General features: G+C 38.7%; 1 protein-coding gene across 5 annotated transcripts in view; it reads right to left on the reverse strand.

Annotated features, from left to right (window-relative positions):
• The window catches only part of ADGRG6 (adhesion G protein-coupled receptor G6), a 132,903-nt gene that overhangs the window by 64,206 nt on the left and 49,019 nt on the right, over positions 1-19,678 (reverse strand). For all 5 annotated transcript variants that reach the window (XM_026504916.4, XM_026504915.4, XM_026504918.3 and 2 more), the window contains exons 3-4: positions 5,610-5,951; positions 2,739-3,362 (exon numbers count right to left, since the gene is read on the reverse strand). In XM_026504916.4, coding sequence (XP_026360701.2) covers positions 2,739-3,362; positions 5,610-5,951 — 966 coding nt within the window. The remainder of the gene's footprint in view (positions 1-2,738; positions 3,363-5,609; positions 5,952-19,678) is intronic.

Raw genomic sequence — 19,678 nt, forward strand, 5'->3', positions numbered from 1 at the left:
AAATGAGCTCACGAGTGGCTGGCTGACTCCCTTTGGCCCTGGAGATCTCTAACAGGTCTTTCCCAGTGTTGTCCAAAGTGTGTGCTTCAGAAGGCTGGACCCTCATGATTTTCTGGACTAGTTTCAGGGATTGGCAAATTTTCTCTGAAAGGGTCCGACAGGAAAATGTTAGGGTGGTGGGCCATGTTACAGTCTCCCACCATCACCAACCCTGCCCCTGTAGCACAGAGGCAGCCAGAGACAATACAAAGCTTCCTAGGCACGGCTGTGTTGCAATAAAACTTTATTTACAAAAATAGGTGGCCTGCCATAGGCCTTCCTAGATTGCCAACCCCTGGTCTAGAGTATTTCCTAGAAAAGTTTAGGAATCAATGCATGTATATCCCTCACATTTTATTACATTAATGTATCCAAGAAGCAATGTAGGAAAGAAACCTTATTACTTTTGTTTAAAACAAGTGTAATATTTATGCCCTGGAAAGCTAGTGTTTTCCCACAGATCACTCCTGGGCCTTCGTACTCCTCATCTGGGCAAGAATTAGCTCACTTACTCTCGTTATGTCTCATGTTCTAGTCCTGCTTATTCCAAAAGACAGTCTAATTTATACTTGTAAGAGACAGCTCTAAAACTCAACTTCCTGGGTTCACCTCCTGGCTTGGCCACTTACTAATTGACACTGGTTAAGGTACTTAATTTCTTTGTGCCTTAGATTTCACATCTGCAAAATGGGGTTAGTAATAAAATCCACATCATGGGATCTATGTTGTAGAAAAGAGTGAATATGTGTAAAGGGCTTAAAACAGTACCTAGAAAATATGTATTGAATATTCAAGTTAAGTATATAATTTAAGTGTTAGCAATTATTAATATACCTACTCAAATTTTTTTTTTTGGTTGCCATAGTTTTATCACATTTTATCACATTAATGTATCCAAGAAGCAATACAGGAAAGAAACCTTATTACTTTTGTTTAAAACAAGTGTAATATTTATGCCCTGGAAAGCTAGTGTTTTCCCACAGATCACTCCTGGGCCTTCGTACTCCTCATCTGGGCAAGAATTAGCTCACTTACTCTAGTATGTCTCAGGTTCTCATCCTGCTTATTCCAAAAGACAGTCTAATTTATACTTGTAAGAGACAGAGCTCTAAAACTCAACTTCCTGGGTTCACCTCCTGGCTTGGCCACATATTAATTGACACTGGTTAAGTTACTTAATTGCTTAAGTTAGCAATTATTAATATACCTACTCAAATTTTTTTTGGTTGCCACAGTCCTCAAATATTGCCCCGTAGAAAGGCAACTATTAAATGGTCTATATTATGACTTTTTAATAACGGCCAAGGATATGGTGAAAACAGGCCACTAGAGTAAAGACAATCTCCCTGGTCATAGGAGGGATATCCCTGCCCTCTTGCTGCTTACCATCCCACACCAAACACACGCACTTGATCTTCTCCATTTCCTCACTGAGTGAAAGATTCTCAGGGGTCCCTGACGACTCTCTGTAGCTAGTCAGACTGAGAGAATGTTGGGGAACACCATTGTGTCTGTCCAACAACCCACAAGGAAATAGCTCTCAAATGGCATCACTTCATAGCCTCCCACCATTAGCAGGAGCACCAGGGACACACGGAGGAATGGGTGACTTACAGAGAGAGTTAGGTGACAAGAGTTCCCTGGAGCAGAAGGGCACACAGGGGCCAGGGAACGGGGGAGGTGGTCTCAGGTCTTCAAAGGGGTCCTACTTTGTTCAAAGTATTGGGAACGAATTTCTGATAAAATCCCCTCCGAAGTCACATGAGAATTACTTTTTAACATCAGACTCCTTCTTTCCTCTTTTAATGAAAGTTATCTCTGTGACTAAAAAGTATATATATCAACACTTTAGATTTAGTCATACGAAATTCAAAAGTGATAATGAAACTTCTACTTTTTGTATTTTAATCAGTCCTGTAATAAAATAAGGACTTTCAAAATTAACTTACGTACATAGAGAATGTCTGATAGAAGTCTATTTTAATATAATGTTGTTATATAGAATTATTTTCCTAAATATTTTGCATTTAGGTACTTCCAGTAATATCACCTTTAAAGTCTCTCAAAGAGCAACCATTAGGAGTATTCAAAACAAACAACAAATGCTCATCTTTAAACAGAGGGAAAAAGTTCAAAGAAAAATTTGATAATTTCTGATTATCAAAGATTTTTCCATAAAATGGACAGCTTTGATATGTTATCCTGGCTGAGTAAATACCATTCTTGTTCAATGGTGGTTGCTTATTTAAATAACATAATGGAAATTTCATAAAGATCAACTTTTTATTGTATCCTCTCTGTGACTAAACACAGTAACTTAGTTTCTTTTGTTTCAGTCCCAGTGTTAACCTTTCTATTTGAGGTATGACAGTTATAACTTTTGTTACATCAATGATAAACTGTGTGACATTTTATGACATAAGGAAAACTTTAAAATGGTAGCACCAAAAGCTTTGATTGAATAAAGAACGCTTGTAATCAAATGTGTACTATATATGGCTGAACATATAACATTTTAAAAATTCAAAAGCTCATTAATGACAACTATATATATATATATATATATATATATGCACACACACACACACGCACACAAATACACATATACATAGCCACATATACGTGTGTATGATTTCTTGTTGACCAACACTCATAGAATAATGCTTTTTACAAAAGGGGGATGATATGCCCAGACTTACCACAGCTTAGGTTGCTTTCTGCTTTCAGCGCTAGGGTGGGGATATTCCAGAAGTCATTTTGCCAGTCGACCACATTCCCTTTCACGTGACAGCTGAGGTTGGAGAGGACTTTGGAATTCATGGTAAAATTCCAAAGTCGAAAGTTATAAATGTCCCCTTTTAGGGAGGCCATCTCATTGTGACCGGAGCCTAACGACAACTTCCCATTTCCAGGAATAACTTGACTGATGGTAGAATCGCACGGAACTGCTTCATAGTTTCTTTTGAAATTCACACCAACAGAACCCAGAGAATTATTCCAAATGATGCAGAGCTGCTCAAAGCTTTCCGTGAAAATGTCTTCTTTATCCTTCACAGGTAACACGCTGTTTAGGAAGCATTTTGAGCCAGAAATAGAAATAAAGTAGCCATTCTTGGCCTTTCCAAAGCTAAGTAACTGTGTGAAGGATGCATTTGAGTAGGAGAAAGCTATCCATTCATGGTCTTCCTTGCCAATTTTGGTTGCTTCAAAACAGAGCGTGAAAGCGCTGAGTTCTGGAATAGAGACACTTTTGGCAACGGATACCTGGTAACTATCTAGTGTCTGCGGTAAAATGACCTTCTGGTTCCTTAAGGACACAGCAACTAGGACAAAACATAATAACAGATAAAATGTATTCACTTCAAGTATGAACTAATGAGATGCAAAACATCTGATATGCCCACCCCCACCCCATCACTCTGGACTGACTGACTTCTGGCCCATCACCCCTCTTTCATGACTCTCTATCACCAGCCCATCACCTTGTACCAATAATACTAACAATATGTCACCCCACTCACATTAACTGTAATCATGATGCGATCTTACACCAAACCTTCTGAGTTATAGCCAACCAAGTTGATAAGTATCTTTTTTTAATCCCTGAACTAAAAAAAAACAACAACAAAAAACAACCAACCCAAAGCTCAAATAAAGGAAACTACTGTTTCAGGAAAGCTCTGTTTATACATTAAGATTTTCAGAAATTTGTTATTTTTCAAATAACTTTCTAAACATAATAGTTAATAGTTCTATTTTTCATTAATAGCCTTTTACTCTTCCTAAACACTCCTATGGTACCCTCTCCCCTTCAGATACCCCATATCCTATTCATTTTCCCCATCACCAGGCTATTTCAGGAACAAAGGTAAAGATAACCCTATTAAGGAGAAGCAGTGTAATAAAAAAATAGAAATAAAAATGGAATTGTAAGGTATATTTCTTTTACAGCAGGGTGTCTGAGCTCCTTTGTGAGGGATAGCAAGGAGCAGAGATAAAAGGGGCAGATAATGCAACTTCCTACCCTAGCTCTTCCACAAAATGGAGTGTGACCTTGAACATGTTACTTCAGCCCTCTCTACCTCAGTCTCCTCATCCATAAAATGAAAGACAATGACCCCTATCGCATAGGTGGCCAATAGGAATTAAGTTAATACCTGGAAAGCACTAGAACAGTGCCTGCTATAGTCAATATATAGCTAGAATTGATTACTAATGTTACTGATTACTAATACAGATCACTATTATCATCTGCATAATAAATACCAAATAAAATGCATTAGCCTAGTCTTTCTGTGACATATGTGAAATTATTAAATACAAAGGATTTCACCTCATGTTAATATAATAGACACCATGAAATATGTATTGATTGAGACAGAAGTGTCCTCCTCAAAAATTCTGTTTAATGCTAGCTTCATAGGAATGCTAGTTTGAATATTTTTTTAATACACACCAAGAACAGGTCTATGGTAAAAACAACACTTTAATATAAATATTCTAGTTAAAAGTCCATGATGGAATTTAATAAAGTCATGGATTTTAGTTTACTTTTTAAATATAAAGAACTTGAAAGGTCTTTTTACCCAAAAGGATATTTACGTTATATGAACCCAGTATTCTACATGTATTATTAAAAGGGCTGAAAGGAAATATGTCCCTCCACATTTTATTTGTGGTTATGGCTGCGTTACAGATATATTGGCAAGTCTACTTGGACTTCTTTATCCTTTTTTTTTTTTTTATTTCCAATTTCCTATAATATTTTACAATTTTTAAAACGTGATTTGAAAAATTAAAGCACGTTTTCCAATTAACCACACATACATCTAATGTCAATCACAAACAATACATGACTCTGCCACCGAAAACACAATTTATAATAATGGGGGTCATTTTCATAATGGTGCCTTTCTTTTTCGTTTCTTTCTTTCAGACATGACATCGACTTAAGCTTGAGTCTCCTTCCCTTAAGCAAAGAGAGGTTTTAAAGAGACTGAGATTATTCAAATATTTCAATGTGCCAGAATCTGGGAAATATGTTTGACAGAAATATTTTTTTCCTTTCATTAGTCATTTTTGAGGGGCTTTCCTCAGGCTATGTTGTTTATTAGCTCTAGCTATAAACAGCTCTTTTTTATTTTAATTTATATGCTAATTTTTTATATTTGTCCCCTAGCACAGTTCCTTAAAAGGGCAACATCTTAAAAGCCTAAAATAAAATGATTTCTGAATAGGAATGCTTTAAACGTTCAGTGAAGAGCTGTCAGAATTACAGCTTTTAATTATTAGCTGTGGAATACCTACCATATCTTCCAAGCAGCCTTTAAATATTCTGCATATAAACAATATAAACAAATTCATCTCTACTGTAACCAGATTTTGGATCTGGTAACTATATATTGCTAATGAGAAGGTTCAGAGAATATTAACAGATTCTTGCCCTTCAATTCTAATCCTAATCATTCACATTCACATAAAAGCGCGTGACTCTCTCTTCTGGTCCTGGTGTTTACTGTAGAACATGTTAAATGAAAGCAGAAGGTTGGCACTGCCTTTGGTTTACATACCTCTGATGTAGCTGGCATTGAAACCTTTCTTCTGGATGCTGAAGTCGCTTGAAAAGGACACATGCATCTCATTCGCACTTGAGTTAAATGATAGGCCCTTGGCAGTTGCTCCACAAAATTTAGTCTGGCTCTCTCCATTATCAAGGGATAACGAGTCATAAATGCAATTGGGAGCTTCTTCAATGTCGAAATCATTGAACATTATCTGAATGATATAGCCGGTGGGGGCTCGCAGGGTCCACATGCAAGCCTGGCTGTTAGGGTAGTCGTTAGGGTAGCACGGAGAAGTAAATGTCCCAGAAGGGCTGGATAGGATAACCCTGCAGTTGGCACATCCCCACACTGTTGGCCAGACAAGAGAGAGACAGAGAGAAGGGCGGGGATCAGAGGCATACAATAAACCGAGAATACCACACACTGGGGACAATCAAACGGTAAGCATTTTAAAATACCAAAGTACAATCATGCTAATGAAAAGAAGAATGAAACCACCTCGAAGAGAGAAGGAAAAAGCAGCAGAGGAAAAAAAAGTAAAAGAAAAATAGAAAATTTTAGAGCCATGATTCTTAAACTTGGGGGTCACATACTCTAAGAATCTGATGGAAGTGACAGTAACTCTGTCAAATGCACAGAAGCCACGACACTTGGGATACTGTTTTAGGGAGTACAGGAGGTCCCAGGAGGCAACAACGGATTTCCCAAAGGTTCACTGGCCTCGGTTAAGAATCTCTACTCTAGAGACTAATTGCACTGGGTAAGGGAGTTATAGAACCATAAAGTTAGAAGTCAATATTACAACCATGGATGTAAAGGAAGATAAATACTTAGGAAGTAAGTGTTTAAAGAGAAATCTACTAATACAAAATAAATAAGCAAATAAGTTATCTTCTGACAAATTGTACTTTTTTCTAAAATTCAAAAAAAATATAGCATCACCTTGTACGTGTGGAATATTTATAGTTTTGAAAATAGTTTCACTTATCTCATTTGTTCATTACAATGGCTGAGTCTATGCTTGTGTGATTATCTCATTCATTCATTCATGCAGTGAATATTTATTGAGTGTCTGTTACATGCCTGGCACTATTCTAAATAGTATATATTAATCAGCAAGGAAGACAAAAGTCTATGTCTGAATGATTCTGACACTTCGGTTCTGGGCCCAAAGATAAACAAATAATATAATGACAGATGGCAGGAAGAGGTAGGAAGAAAAGTAAAGCAATCTATTATTTCTCAATTATTCATCCTCCAGGGCCTGGTCACCAGCTGAACAAGAAACCAAGGTCTACCGTCTTTGTCTGGTGGTGCTTTTGCAATTAATATTCATGTTTCTTTTAAATATTTGTATAAGTATAGGCACTAATTTCATGTATTCAATGTTCCGGATAAATAAACCACCATAAAACGTATACACACACTTTAAAACAATAAAACACTTTAACTATGTTAATGGAAGTCACTCTAAATTTACTGGGTTGAGCAGAATAAATATGCAATAACTTTCCTTGAACATGGTAGTTACTACAAATACTACTACTTCTTCTATGATACAGTGATAATATGCAAGGACTTAACAGCTATGTTACACCGCGCAGGTTAGGGTTTTCTTTTTTCTTTCCCCAGGGGCCACCTTGCGTTATGTACCGTATCCTTGACCCCCTGCTCCCCCAGCAGTTCCTTCTAACTTGCCCTCCCTTCCTATGTCTTCAAGGTCTTATATGGGCCGAAGATAGAGGGGGGAAAACAAATTATGATCACCAAGTGTTCGCCAAACGCCTTCTCTCACGCACCTCTGGAGCACCCTGTGCCTCTCTGCACCTCCAATCACAGCAGTTGTGTTACTTCCACTTGTGACATTATTTGCTTATTGTCTGTTTTCCTCACAATTCTCTGAGCCCCACAAGCAGAGTACGTACTATTCTGTTCCCCATCTTACTCCTCAGGACGTCCCTGCATCTCTGGTACACACGGAAGACTTCCAATAAAGTTTGTTAAATTCGTGAATAAATAAATGAATAGCGTAAATCATGTCTCAATTAAAGAAGGACTAAAACGGCATATGAAACTAAGCCAAAGTCCAAGTCAGGAAAAGACAGGGCATGAGCTCTGCGATGTCCCTTTGGATGGGGGTTTGGGGCTCTTTCTTCCAATTGTTTCATGCATAGTATAAGATTGAGAACAATGGTCCTCTCGGACCCTTTAGCTTCCTGTTGCTGTACCTTGGGCCCTAGAGAGAGAGGTAATCCTAGTAAATTAACAACACTGTACCCAGTAAAAGGCACTGAAGATCAAAAGAGAAAAACAGAAAGGAAAATAAGATACAATCTCTGTGTCATCTCTGTCATCTCAACATGCATGACGCACCATCATTTTTCCAAAATAAAACGCCATCCCCTACATCCAAAACCCAAGTAATGTTCATGACTTCCTTTATCCTGATGTGTGTATTTTTTGCCAAATTCTTCCCTAAGAGCTGAGTGAAAAGTACAGGAATGTTTGACCTGACTGAGCACATGGACTCTGTAATCTTGAACAAGATAATCTGCTCCAGTTTCACTACCTTCATTTCACACTGGTGGCAATAGAAGCACCCACTTCCCGCGGTTATTGAGAGGATTAGATAGGTTAATATTGGAAAGTCCTGGGAGCCACACCATATAAGTGCACCAAGGGTCCTGGGAGCCCCATATAAGTGTTGGCTATCGTTAATCATTACTATAATGCAAAATCCATGCATCAATAACTTCAAAGATGAAAACAGTATCCCACTTTAATAGAATCTCTGTTTCCTTCCGGCCCTCACTGGGATGAAAAAGTGAAAGAGAAAAACACCATAATATTCATTTAAAACCATTTAAAGCTTTCTTCTATGATTCTCATCTAAAGTCACTAGGCAGCAGTTAGAGAGTGCTACTAAATAGCGATGATCTTAGGTGGATGAAAAATCAATTAAACTAGGCACAGTATCGTTGTGTTCATCGTATTTGTAGATAACTTCACAGGAAAGGGCTTTCATAGATATTATCTCATTTGACATCAATAACAACCCTGGGAATTAGCACCATGTCCATCTTCAAATGAATCTAATAAGGCTAACACAGATTCTATAACTTGTTCAAAGTTATACATCTAATTGATAAGAGGACCAAGACTCAAACCAGCTGTTCTAAATGTAAGTCTAGTGTTTTTCTAGGGGAAAAGAAAAGTTTCCACAATATGGTGATTTGAATTTGCCCATTTAGAGCAATCAGTTGTGACTGTTAATCGATTCCTATACAATGAGCTAATTTGTTAAGAACTTAATGAGTCCCCCCTTAAAGTCACAGCTACTTAAAAAGATGACTACTGAAGTAGCCATGGAATTTGGTCTTGGTAAAACCAGAATTAACATATTTTCTAAGATACTCAAAATATCTGGATTAAATTGTTTTCAAAGACCAATGTCCTAACATATTCACACCTATAAACCTACAAAAGCAAAGTTTTCGGTTCTCGCCTATGCTTGCAAATATTTAGCAATAATTTACTTATGCTTATTTCACAAAACTTTATTCTTCAAAGAAACTCAAATCTAAGACTGAAAACCTCCCAGTCGTGCCAAAGCCTATTTCGATTTATAAGTGACATTTAGACCCAGATTTAATAATCACGACCTTCTGTGTTTTTTGTCGTCGCTGTTTTATCTCAGAGATTTGGATTCTTATCCCACCCTTGCTTCAAGTCCTTCCCCCAAAATCAAACAGTATGTCCTTTAAAATCTAAGGCTGGAATATCAGGTTCCAAAAGATAAATCAAAAGAAATCATTTTCGCCGCTTTCAACACAGATCTGTAAATGGAATAACTTTTTCCTCCACTGTGTTAAACGATGAGCAGAACAAATGCATTTAAATGAAATCTTGTTTTTTATTTGACTGTGTCTCAAACTGCTGCTAATGAATCTGTTGGAAAACCTTGCTGGTGAAAATCAGCTCAGAAAATTTGCTTACGTTGCCTGCTCAGGTTGCATCTACTCAAAGTCATTGTTTGAATTATCTATGTGTATATTAAATTCTAACGAATGAGGTTTATTAATGGCTTAAAAGGTTTCAAATATTTAGGAGCCTCGGTGGTTTCTGAAGATTAAGTGGAAAGGTTAACAACTGAGAATTCCAGGACCTGTTCTAATGCCTCAATCATCCCAAAGCCAGGAGCAGCCTCGCAGGATTTCTCCAGATCAAGTACAACGCAGCCACAACATCCCTGAGCTGTCAGAGATAATACTTTCGATGCCTGCATGGATGAACTGACTGATAATACACAGAACTATATATAACATATATAGTCATCAAAGTAAGTGTTTAAATCTCAGTGATTTCAGGCCTCTATGCATATTTTTTCAGGATGGCAAGGAATGCGAAGGCAGTCTGGCTGTGACATCTGCGTATCTGTGAATGTGACAGACTTGGCGAGCATCCCCGCCCACCCTCACCACTCCTCTTCAAGCTCTGCACTCAGAGATCGCATTTCCATGGAGGGGAGGCTCCCTCCTAAACCAGGCTTCCACTGGTCATTCCAATCTCCTGCTGGAATTTCCAGCAGCCAAGCAAGGATATCAATTTGCTCCCAAACTCCTCCTCGAACACAGGTTTCTCCAGAGTTAGCCAGAAAATTGTTTGATTTCCCACTATGGATGTTTCAGCCTCAAGACATTCCTTGGAGGCACCATGAATCTGAAGCCATCCCATGACTTGCATGTTAGTGGAAAGGGGCAGCGCTTTACTTGAATCAGTTCAATTCAGTTTGACGTAGTTAGAAAATGAACAAGAAGCTGAAGGTTCCTCGATGAAGCACCATGGAGCCTGACAGGTTTTTTTGACTCTCCAAAGAGATTCACATGCACCACACCTTCAGATACATTTCCATCTTCTACAGTGTTGTTTAAACTCCAAGTCTTGCCTTTCCATAACCACCGGAGCATAAGAACATTCCATATGTAGCTGGGAAAGTAATACTGTCTGGACCCAAACACGTGAACTGCTGGAGATCCGTCCAGACTCACTTTATTACGTAGCTACATTTCCCTTGCAAGGGGATTACGCACACAAGCACGTGTGCATGCATACGCACACACAGCCACCCACATTTCATGGGAAACTATTCTCTCTTAACCAGTGGTTGAATCCTTCTCCAGCTGTTAAAAAAAACAATCTAAAGGCAACACATAATTTTAAATAAACTAAAGCTGCAGGGCCCATCACTCAAGCTACCTTCTGGTTAATATGTTCAAGTCTCTTAGCCCTTTCCATATTCCTGCACTGCAAACCCCCCAATTCTGAATTAATCCAGCCAGGGACCTTTTGCTCTCTACTACGTAAGCTTCCGAACACTGTTGGGAAGAATCCACAACACTGGGCAGATTTATACTAAAGAGGTTTCCAATTTTATCTCACTCACCCTCTTCAACATTCGATGCCTCTGAACATTCCCTGATTCTTGAGTCTCTCCACTCATAGCTCCTACCTTCTCCTTATTCTCCTCCTGCCCTTCTCTCAGCCCTCTCTGAGCTTGCCCCTGCTCTAACTGCCTTCACAGTCTTTGCTATTTTAAGTGTGATCCTCAGACCACAGCTTCAGCATCATCTGGTGCTTGTTAGACATATGGAATCAACCAGACCTACTACACGAAACCCGTATTTTAACAAGATTTTCTGGTGATTCATTAAGTACATTAACATCTGAGAAGTGCTCCTTTAAATAATAACCTACTACAGAAGCTATTCACAATCTCCACACATACACCTTCTGCCAGAGGGATCTGCCCCTCCCACATCTCACGCAGTCATACTGGTACCCTCAGCCCAGGGAAGAACCCCTGATGAAGGGAACCAAATCAGGAGCTTGGCTCTCAGTCAGATTCTCCCTCTGAGAATGTGAAGTTAGGGACACAGATAAATTATTCAGAGAATGATGAAAAATAGAATGCCCAAGTTTTATGAATTCAAGGACAGCAGAACCTTGCCAACTTGCAAACGAAGGACACTGATGAGCAGACAGAGAAAAGAGAAAGAAAGCAAATGTGGAGAACAGAGAGATGAGAGAAAATCAGACCTCTGAGAAACAGAGAGACTTTAATTTTAGATGTTCCATGCCCAGAAGTCAATGAGAGGAGCTATTCTTTGTGGCTTATCCTTGAATGCTAAGACAAGAACTCACACCTACAATCTCACTTCTCTTGACCCACTTTCAGCAGATTTCTGTTCCTTACAACCAAGGGTGCCTCAAGGCAATACTTCACAGGGCCCTCCTCTCCCTTCAGCTTTTCTGTCTCTACACTCAGTCTCTCTGGATGATCTCATCCAAACACAGGCCTTCATTATGTCCAAACGCTGATGACATGCCTGTCCTACGAGCACCACACCCACACTTGCGAATGTCTACTCAATGTCTCCACTTGGATATCCCATAGATCCCTCAATTCAAACACCATTTTTCAAATGATTTGTTTTTATCCATTTTGTAATTGTTTGTAGTGTGAGAAACATCCGAAGTAGAACTCTGAATATTTTTCCTTCTCCCCTACCTTTACAAATATTTTGTCAAGGGCTGTGTCATCTTATTCATGATTATTTAATTCATCCCTTATCTCATCCCCATGCTACTTAGTTTAAGGTTCGCATCTTTTCTCTCTCGGACAGAAAGCTCACTAGCTAGTTTCCTTGTCAATAGTCCTATCACCTCCAACTCATGTAAAAATACACTTTTTCTAACTCAAAATCTTTTCTAGGATCCAAAAGGACAAGTTTTTTTGTTTTGTTTTTTGTTTTTTGTTTGTTTGTTTTTTAAGATTTTATTTATTTATTTGACAGAGAGAGAGGGAGCCAGTGGAGAGGGAACGCAAGCAGGGGAGTGGGAGAGGAAGAAGCAGGCTCCCAGCACTCCCGGTGGAGCACGGAGCCTGACGCGGGGCTCGATCCCAGGACCCTGGGATCATGCCCTAAGCCGAAGGCAGAGGCTTAACGACTGAGCCACCCAGGCACCCCGAAAAGGACAAGCTTTTTGAATGACACATAAAACACCCATAGGGTCCTGTTCACACTGTCTACTCATCTCTTCCCATTCCCCCATATCCATTCACTCGATAAATACTTAAGCATCTCTGTGTCTGGCACTGTGAATATCAAGCATATCGTGGACAGGATACAATCTCTGACTTTATGGAACATCTAGATTATTTCAAATACAGATAAATAAGTAAACAGCAAGAGCACAATGTGAAAATTGCTCTGATTGAACAGGTAGATGTGTGCAATCACCTGGATTTAGATTTTATGGAAACAGTGCTATTTCTAACAGATGAGAAAGAAACTAAGACCTAAATATGCTGCACAGAAGTGGGCCATGTAAGGAGGAGAAAAAGTAAAGTGTTCTGGCCAGTAGGTCAACAGGTATAAAGGGTAGCAGGGGAAAGAGAGCATGACTGTTCGGGTAACTTCTAAGAGTTTAGTTTCATGGAAATGTGGTATCTAAAGTGAGGCAAAAGAAGAGATAAAGATGGCAAGGTAGGCCAAAATTATATTCTGCAGGATTCTGCAAGCCATCCTAAAGAAAATGAAAGATTATAGTAAGAGCAGCAGAGAAAATAAAGAGGCTTTAATTAGGGGAAAGTAAAATAATCAGATTTGTGTTTAGCACGGATTGTTTTTTAAATCCTTACCCTTTTATAAACAACACAAAACTACCAATGAACAAAGCCCCTTCTAAGAGTCCCTGCAGCCTCATTCAAAGGACATGACAGGAGACAAGAAGAAAGAGACAGCAAACTACCCTGGCGGCTCATTTGTGGAGAGAGAATAGTCGTCACAGCAGTTGGAAGATTAATTCTACGAGGACTCCCTGCAGCAGAGCCTAACTGTTGATGGGTAAGATCTAAAAGCAGCCAAGTGACCAATCTAGAGTTCACCGAAGATCTGTCTTACTGTGATCTTAGATGTTTTATTACCCCTGATGAAAAACTGAGGGAACTACAAAAAACAAACGCTCACCTCATGTTCACTTCGCTTGAGAATGTCACAGAAAACTTCTCCCTATGGATTATCTAGGCAGCGCTGCAGGGTAAAACTGGTTTATGTTGGCATCAGCCAGAAAAATATTGCTACATATTACCAACATGAGTGGAGAATGTCTTAGCCTAATTAAAGCTGATTATAGTTCTAATATCCATGAAGGTAATGATACCATTATTGGCCGACCAGCACATTACCAACTTCTTGAGCACATGCATGCAGCTAATGAGATATCCCTATAAAACACTAGGACTGTACTTGGCTGGTAGGAAGATGCTCAAATGATATTAGTTTTTAGCGTCATTGTGATTGTGGTTCCTACTTCATAGCATGTGAGCAATGCTTCAGATCATGTTAGTTCAGTCATTCACTCATTCGTTCCATTTTCTGGGCCCCTACTTCCATTCATTTCCAGTTTTCTCTTCGATGTCTTTACATATGGTTAACAGAGGGTGGTCAGAATCGGAGGTCGGAGTCAAAGGTTATGGCTTCTAATTTATGGCATGTTATGTGGTGCAGGTGAAGAACCTGAAATTAATAGCTAGAACAGGTTTTGGTTTAAGAACTTTGCCCTCCCAATAAGTTGGGAGAATATATTGGGAAGAAGATGGCAGTGGCAGAATAAGTGTCCCCGTAGCTCAAATTTTCCAAATGAGCCTTTAATTTGAGGGCATTAAAAACAACAAAAACAACAAAACCACTCCGGTTTGTTTACATAAATGGCAGCAGTTTAAATAGTGAAGGGTTTGGAGCAAATTAAGTGATAATTTTGCCCCTCTATGGAATACTTTTTATGTAAACATTTTGGGAATAAGAAAGGGCTGATGTAAAAATTCCATAACATAGATTTTTAAAATAAAAATGTTTTTGCAGTAAAAGTTTCCATTTTATACATAAATAGGTTGTTTAAATATGCTGTCTAACTGCCTTAAGTTCATCCATCGCTAGAATTACTTTTCAAAATATTTATATAATGTCAACTTCGCACACAGATCTCAGGAATAATATATTTGAGGATTGTGTGAAAGAGGGAAGGAGAAAGAGAAATAGATTCTCTTAAGTTTGTTCAGTACACTCTGAAATTAAACTTTAAAAAGTTCTATTTCCAACTTCTTTCTAGCTAAATCATAAGACCTGATAAAAAATATTATTATCTTCAAAAAATAAACACTATGGCAACGACAATATACTCTTGATGCTGAACTAGAAGCTCTCTCAAAATCCTTTCCAGATGTAAAATTATACCTTCCAAGGTAATTTTTTTTTATGACAGAGGGACAGAGAGAGAAAGAATAAGTGCGAGGGGCAAAGGGAGAAGTAGAGCGTGGAGCCCGACCATGGAGCTTGATTTCACGACTCTGAGATCATGACCTGAGCTGAAATCAAGAGTCAGATGCTTAACCGACTGAGCCACCCAGGCGCCCCACAAAGTATTGGTATAAGCCATTTAAACCCATATATATAGAAATAGAGAAGTAATAATTGTAACAACTCTAACAACAATTAGCATTTGATGAATGATTCCTTTGTGCCAGATGAGAGAAGACACCATTGGCTTCCTCCTGAAATAATGTTTATATGAATATTTGGTCATATCATGAGTGGATCACAGTGGGTTCTGGTCTTGGCTCTTCCATTAACAACCATGGGACTCTGAGCTAGTCACTAGCCATTGAGGCCCTGGCTGCCACATCTGAAAGAAATGTCTTTTCTACCTCTAAAATCCCAGTATGGGTGATAGATTCAGAGCCTCACACACAGTAGAGCTTCAATCGCTGGCTTTAGTAGGAGGAAGCTTCCAGGAGAGTCATGAAGATGTCTGGTGCTTCCCTGAGGAAAAGAATGTGCTTTCTTTCACGGAACTATGAGGAAACAGGGCCTTTTTGAATATTCATGAGTCTCAGCCTGTTTGTGTTCATTTGTCTACTTTGAGCCATATGGCAGCCTATACAGGCTGAATGGAAGTAGGGCTAATGGTCAGCAAACATCCTGGCTTCTGGGATATATTCCGACTGCTCAAGAAAATTTCCACATCTTGCTAACAGTAGTTATTAGGCTATTTTGAATACTGCTGGCTTAGAATTAATAGAACAATCTGTGACAGATTGTAAAGATTTAGAGTGTGGTTACATGGGGGGAAAAAATCACCTACTCCCTACCTAATATAGCTGCACTAGCGTGCTCTTGATGCCTACCAGCTTACTTTACAAAAGCAAAACAGTTTATTACTTTTATAAAGTTAATACATCTATTGAGAAGTAAGGTTGAATTTTGGTTTGCCACACTATTGCCAAAATGTTTATCTAAATTTCAAATTGCCCCGGGATGGGCATGAGGTAATGTAGGTGCTGACTTCATGGGGCCTCTGGCAGGTTATGTCCCTCCAGGCAACCCAGTCAACTTCTCCACATTTAAAGTGCTTCACCGATGCCCCAGGGGTCCTCCGCATTAATCACAAAATCTGCAGCAAAAACACCTTGAGAAAGTTCATGAAGGTCACCAAACTTCATAATTATAAATTTCCAGGATAGCCAAAAAATCTACTTGCTTACTCTCTTTTGGCCGCTTGTATTTTTAAACTCCAGAAAAATGGGAGAGTGACTTGTCATAGGTGGGTGAATAAGGTCACACCTGCAGGCAAGCCCGAGAGAAGGCCAAACCACCACAAGTGGGCGGGCTGGGTGGTCTGCAGAGCAAACAGTGCATGCAGCATGTTTCCAACTGGAGGCACAGACCTAGGAACAGAAGTTTGTTGGTGTCCCAGAGGTCTGAACTGGGGCAAACCGGACTGCCACTGGAGAGGGGAGGCATGCTCAAGCTGCAAACGTCTGTTTCATTTACCATTTGAGGGGCTTAATGATCGCTTGAAATTTCTGTCCGATTGCTTCTATGTTCTTGACTACTATTCAGCTGTGCAGTGTTGAGAAAAGGAGAAACATTATTTTAACATACAGATTCCTTTCATGAGCCCATGTAGAACACTGAATAGGGAACTTTTGAAGGGTATTCTCAAGGACAATGACTTTGGAATAATAACAGGTATAGCACTATTCTGGTTCAATACAAGTTATAGCACACAGGTGAGCTGCCCCACTCCAAAATAACACTGATGAAGAGGCAGACCACGCCCCAGGGATGATTACAGTGACACAGGGAAGTCCCCTTTACAGTCCCATTTTACAAACAATGGCCATTTGGGATTCCAATATAAATACAAAGCTTTGGATACATATATACATCAATTTTCCAGGCAAGGGAATAGGATGGGAAGACTGTAAGTCTTCCTGGCACCAAATCTCAACCCCAAAAAAGATGAGAAACTTTAGACTTGGGGATTCTTCAATAATGCGTTAAAGTAAATAGGAGATATTTGCATAACATATCTTTCTGAAAGTTATTTACTCAGGTAATTTGAATTGAATCACTACTTAAGAAAATCAAAATGATTTTCTTCTCCCTCCAATATTTTGTGATTAATGCAGATTTTGTGGAGGCGCCTGGGTGGCACAGCGGTTGGGCGTCTGCCTTCGGCTCAGGGCGTGATCCCGGCGTTATGGGATCGAGCCCCACGTCAGGCTCTTCCACTATGAGCCTGCTTCTTCCTCTCCCACTCCCCCTGCTTGTGTTCCCTCTCTCGCTGGCTGTCTCTATCTCTTTTGAATAAATAAATAAAATCTTTAAAAAAAAAATAATGCAGATTTTGTGATCAGCTGACTTTCAGTTTTTTATGATGAGCAAGACATGAGGCATTTTTGTGAAAGACCACCCAGCCAGTGTGATACTGTTCTATGTGGAAAGACTGTTAGCCTCACAATGCAAAATGGGCCAAAAAACAAAGTTAACTGAAATTTTAATAAAAGTCAATTTTTGCTTATAAAGTGATGTCAAAAGTTTACATATATGTGATTTTTGCCTGAAAGGAATCATTTTTTAAATTATCAAAAATATTTTTATGGATATTATTTTGTGATACTTTATACATTTATTTTCTATAAAACTAGGTCACGATTCAAAAGCAGACAATGCAGATGAAGTTCCTCTGTCACTCTCTCTGTCTCCCAACAAACAGAGTCAGTAAGAAATATATGTATCCCACTGATCTTAAGATGCAGGCCAAAGTTCTTGGCTACAACATAAGACAGAATGTTCTATGGGACTGTGCATAAGACAGCTTACAGCTGACAAATGGAGGATCCTATCTGGTCATTAACAACTCAGACACAGCAAAGCCCTTTCCACAGAAGAATGTGAGACAAGCAGAACATTAAAGGACAGCCTGTCTCATCATTTGTTTACTAGATTTAAACATTGCTCCCAGGAGAGCTGAACATTAGACACCTAGAGTTCACAGACGCTCTTTTGGATACCAATCTAAGTTTCTAGTTGAACTGGCTTTGAAGTTGCTCCTATGCCAACATCCTTACAGCTGCTCTCAGTATGTAAACGCTCCATACACTGGACTAGAAATAGCACACTGACTGGCTGGAACTTTCTGCACAGTGTTTCAGTGAAAGACACTACTGTCCTCTAAAGCACATTATTCAACAATTCGATTTGGGCTGCCGAAGCGGAAGACAAAGGCAGCACTATATCCTGTGTAATTCAATCAATTTGCTTCATGACGTCATTGTTAGGTACAGCCTTTCAATTCACAGCTTGACTTTTCTACATGGCTTCGAGTGATGTAGACGCCATGTAAAAAGATGTACATCTACGCCTGGGGGTACACTCATTTCAGAAATACAAAGGCTTGGGTGAGAAAAATCTCGTAAGTTGGAGTAACTTTTCTATTAAAATCATTAATAAAGGCAAATGTTAATGTTCAAGAAATTTTAATGTTAAGATTTAACTACATCAAATTGTAGCCCACTTTGTGTATCATCCAAGTAATATTAATGTGCTTATCCTTTCACTGTCTTTAGTGGATGAACAAAAATTGAAGAAGAAAAGATAAAGTCAATGCTCAGTTGATGTGATCCAGGATTTTAGGGGAAGGCTGGGAGGGAACATGTTACACTAAGAATGTGTGATATAAGATGTGATTAAATCATTGCAAGATGAGTGCCATCTTGTTAGATATAATTGGAAATGCGTTACGGCAGATTAAACTATCACATTTCCTGTCAACCTCCTTTGGTAACTAACTGGTAGTAAGAAATACAAAGAAGTAAAATAAAATATATTTTGGACATGGCTTGGGCGGGAGACTTTTGCTGTCTGCTTCCTCTTTGATTCTTTGGGTTATATCCAATAAAAATGGAAGTAGAAAGAAAAAAATAAGTGGATATCTCTAAGATGACCCACTTATCTTGAGTTCATACTGTGACATTGTGTAATGCCAGTACACATTCAACCCACATAGAGAAAGGCTTGTTTTTTTTTTTTGGGGGGGGGTGTTTTTGTTTTTTTGTTTTGTTTTGTTTTGTTTTGTTTTGGGGGGTTTTTTGTTGTTGGATTTGGGGGAGATTTGAAAATCTTGTGGCACACCCTCTGAAACTTAAGACTATTTTCCTTGGCATCCTTCGTCTAATTTTATTTGCTTGCTTTCCTTGTCAAATATTTTTTTTTCTGAATTCAATACCACAAATTCATGAGTCAAGCTAAAAAAAAAAAAAAACCAGTAAAGAATAAAAAAGGGAAAAGTTTTACATGTGTATCCATAATACGTACACCTTCTGAATACATACGTGATATATATGTAGAAAACTTCCATGAGGTCAGGCAGCATGCCTACCTGGTTCACTTCTAAATCTCCAAAGCCCAATGGCACATAGCAAGGATTCACCAAACACCCGGAAATTAAGAAAAAAGGACACAGACATACATCCCCTACACATTCATACTTCAAAATATATACAATATTAACATACATATAATTACATATATTTTTAAATATATATGTTACAAGATAATTTTTTTGTAATAATCATGAGTTTTAGATGGTAGAAGAGCATCAAGTCATTTTTTGTTCCTTCCTGCTCGTGATAAAAGTTAAACTGAATTCCATTCTAGCTGAGATTATAT

The sequence above is a fragment of the Ursus arctos genome, unplaced genomic scaffold (assembly GCF_023065955.2).
Source record: "Ursus arctos isolate Adak ecotype North America unplaced genomic scaffold, UrsArc2.0 scaffold_13, whole genome shotgun sequence".
NCBI lineage: Eukaryota > Metazoa > Chordata > Mammalia > Carnivora > Ursidae > Ursus > Ursus arctos.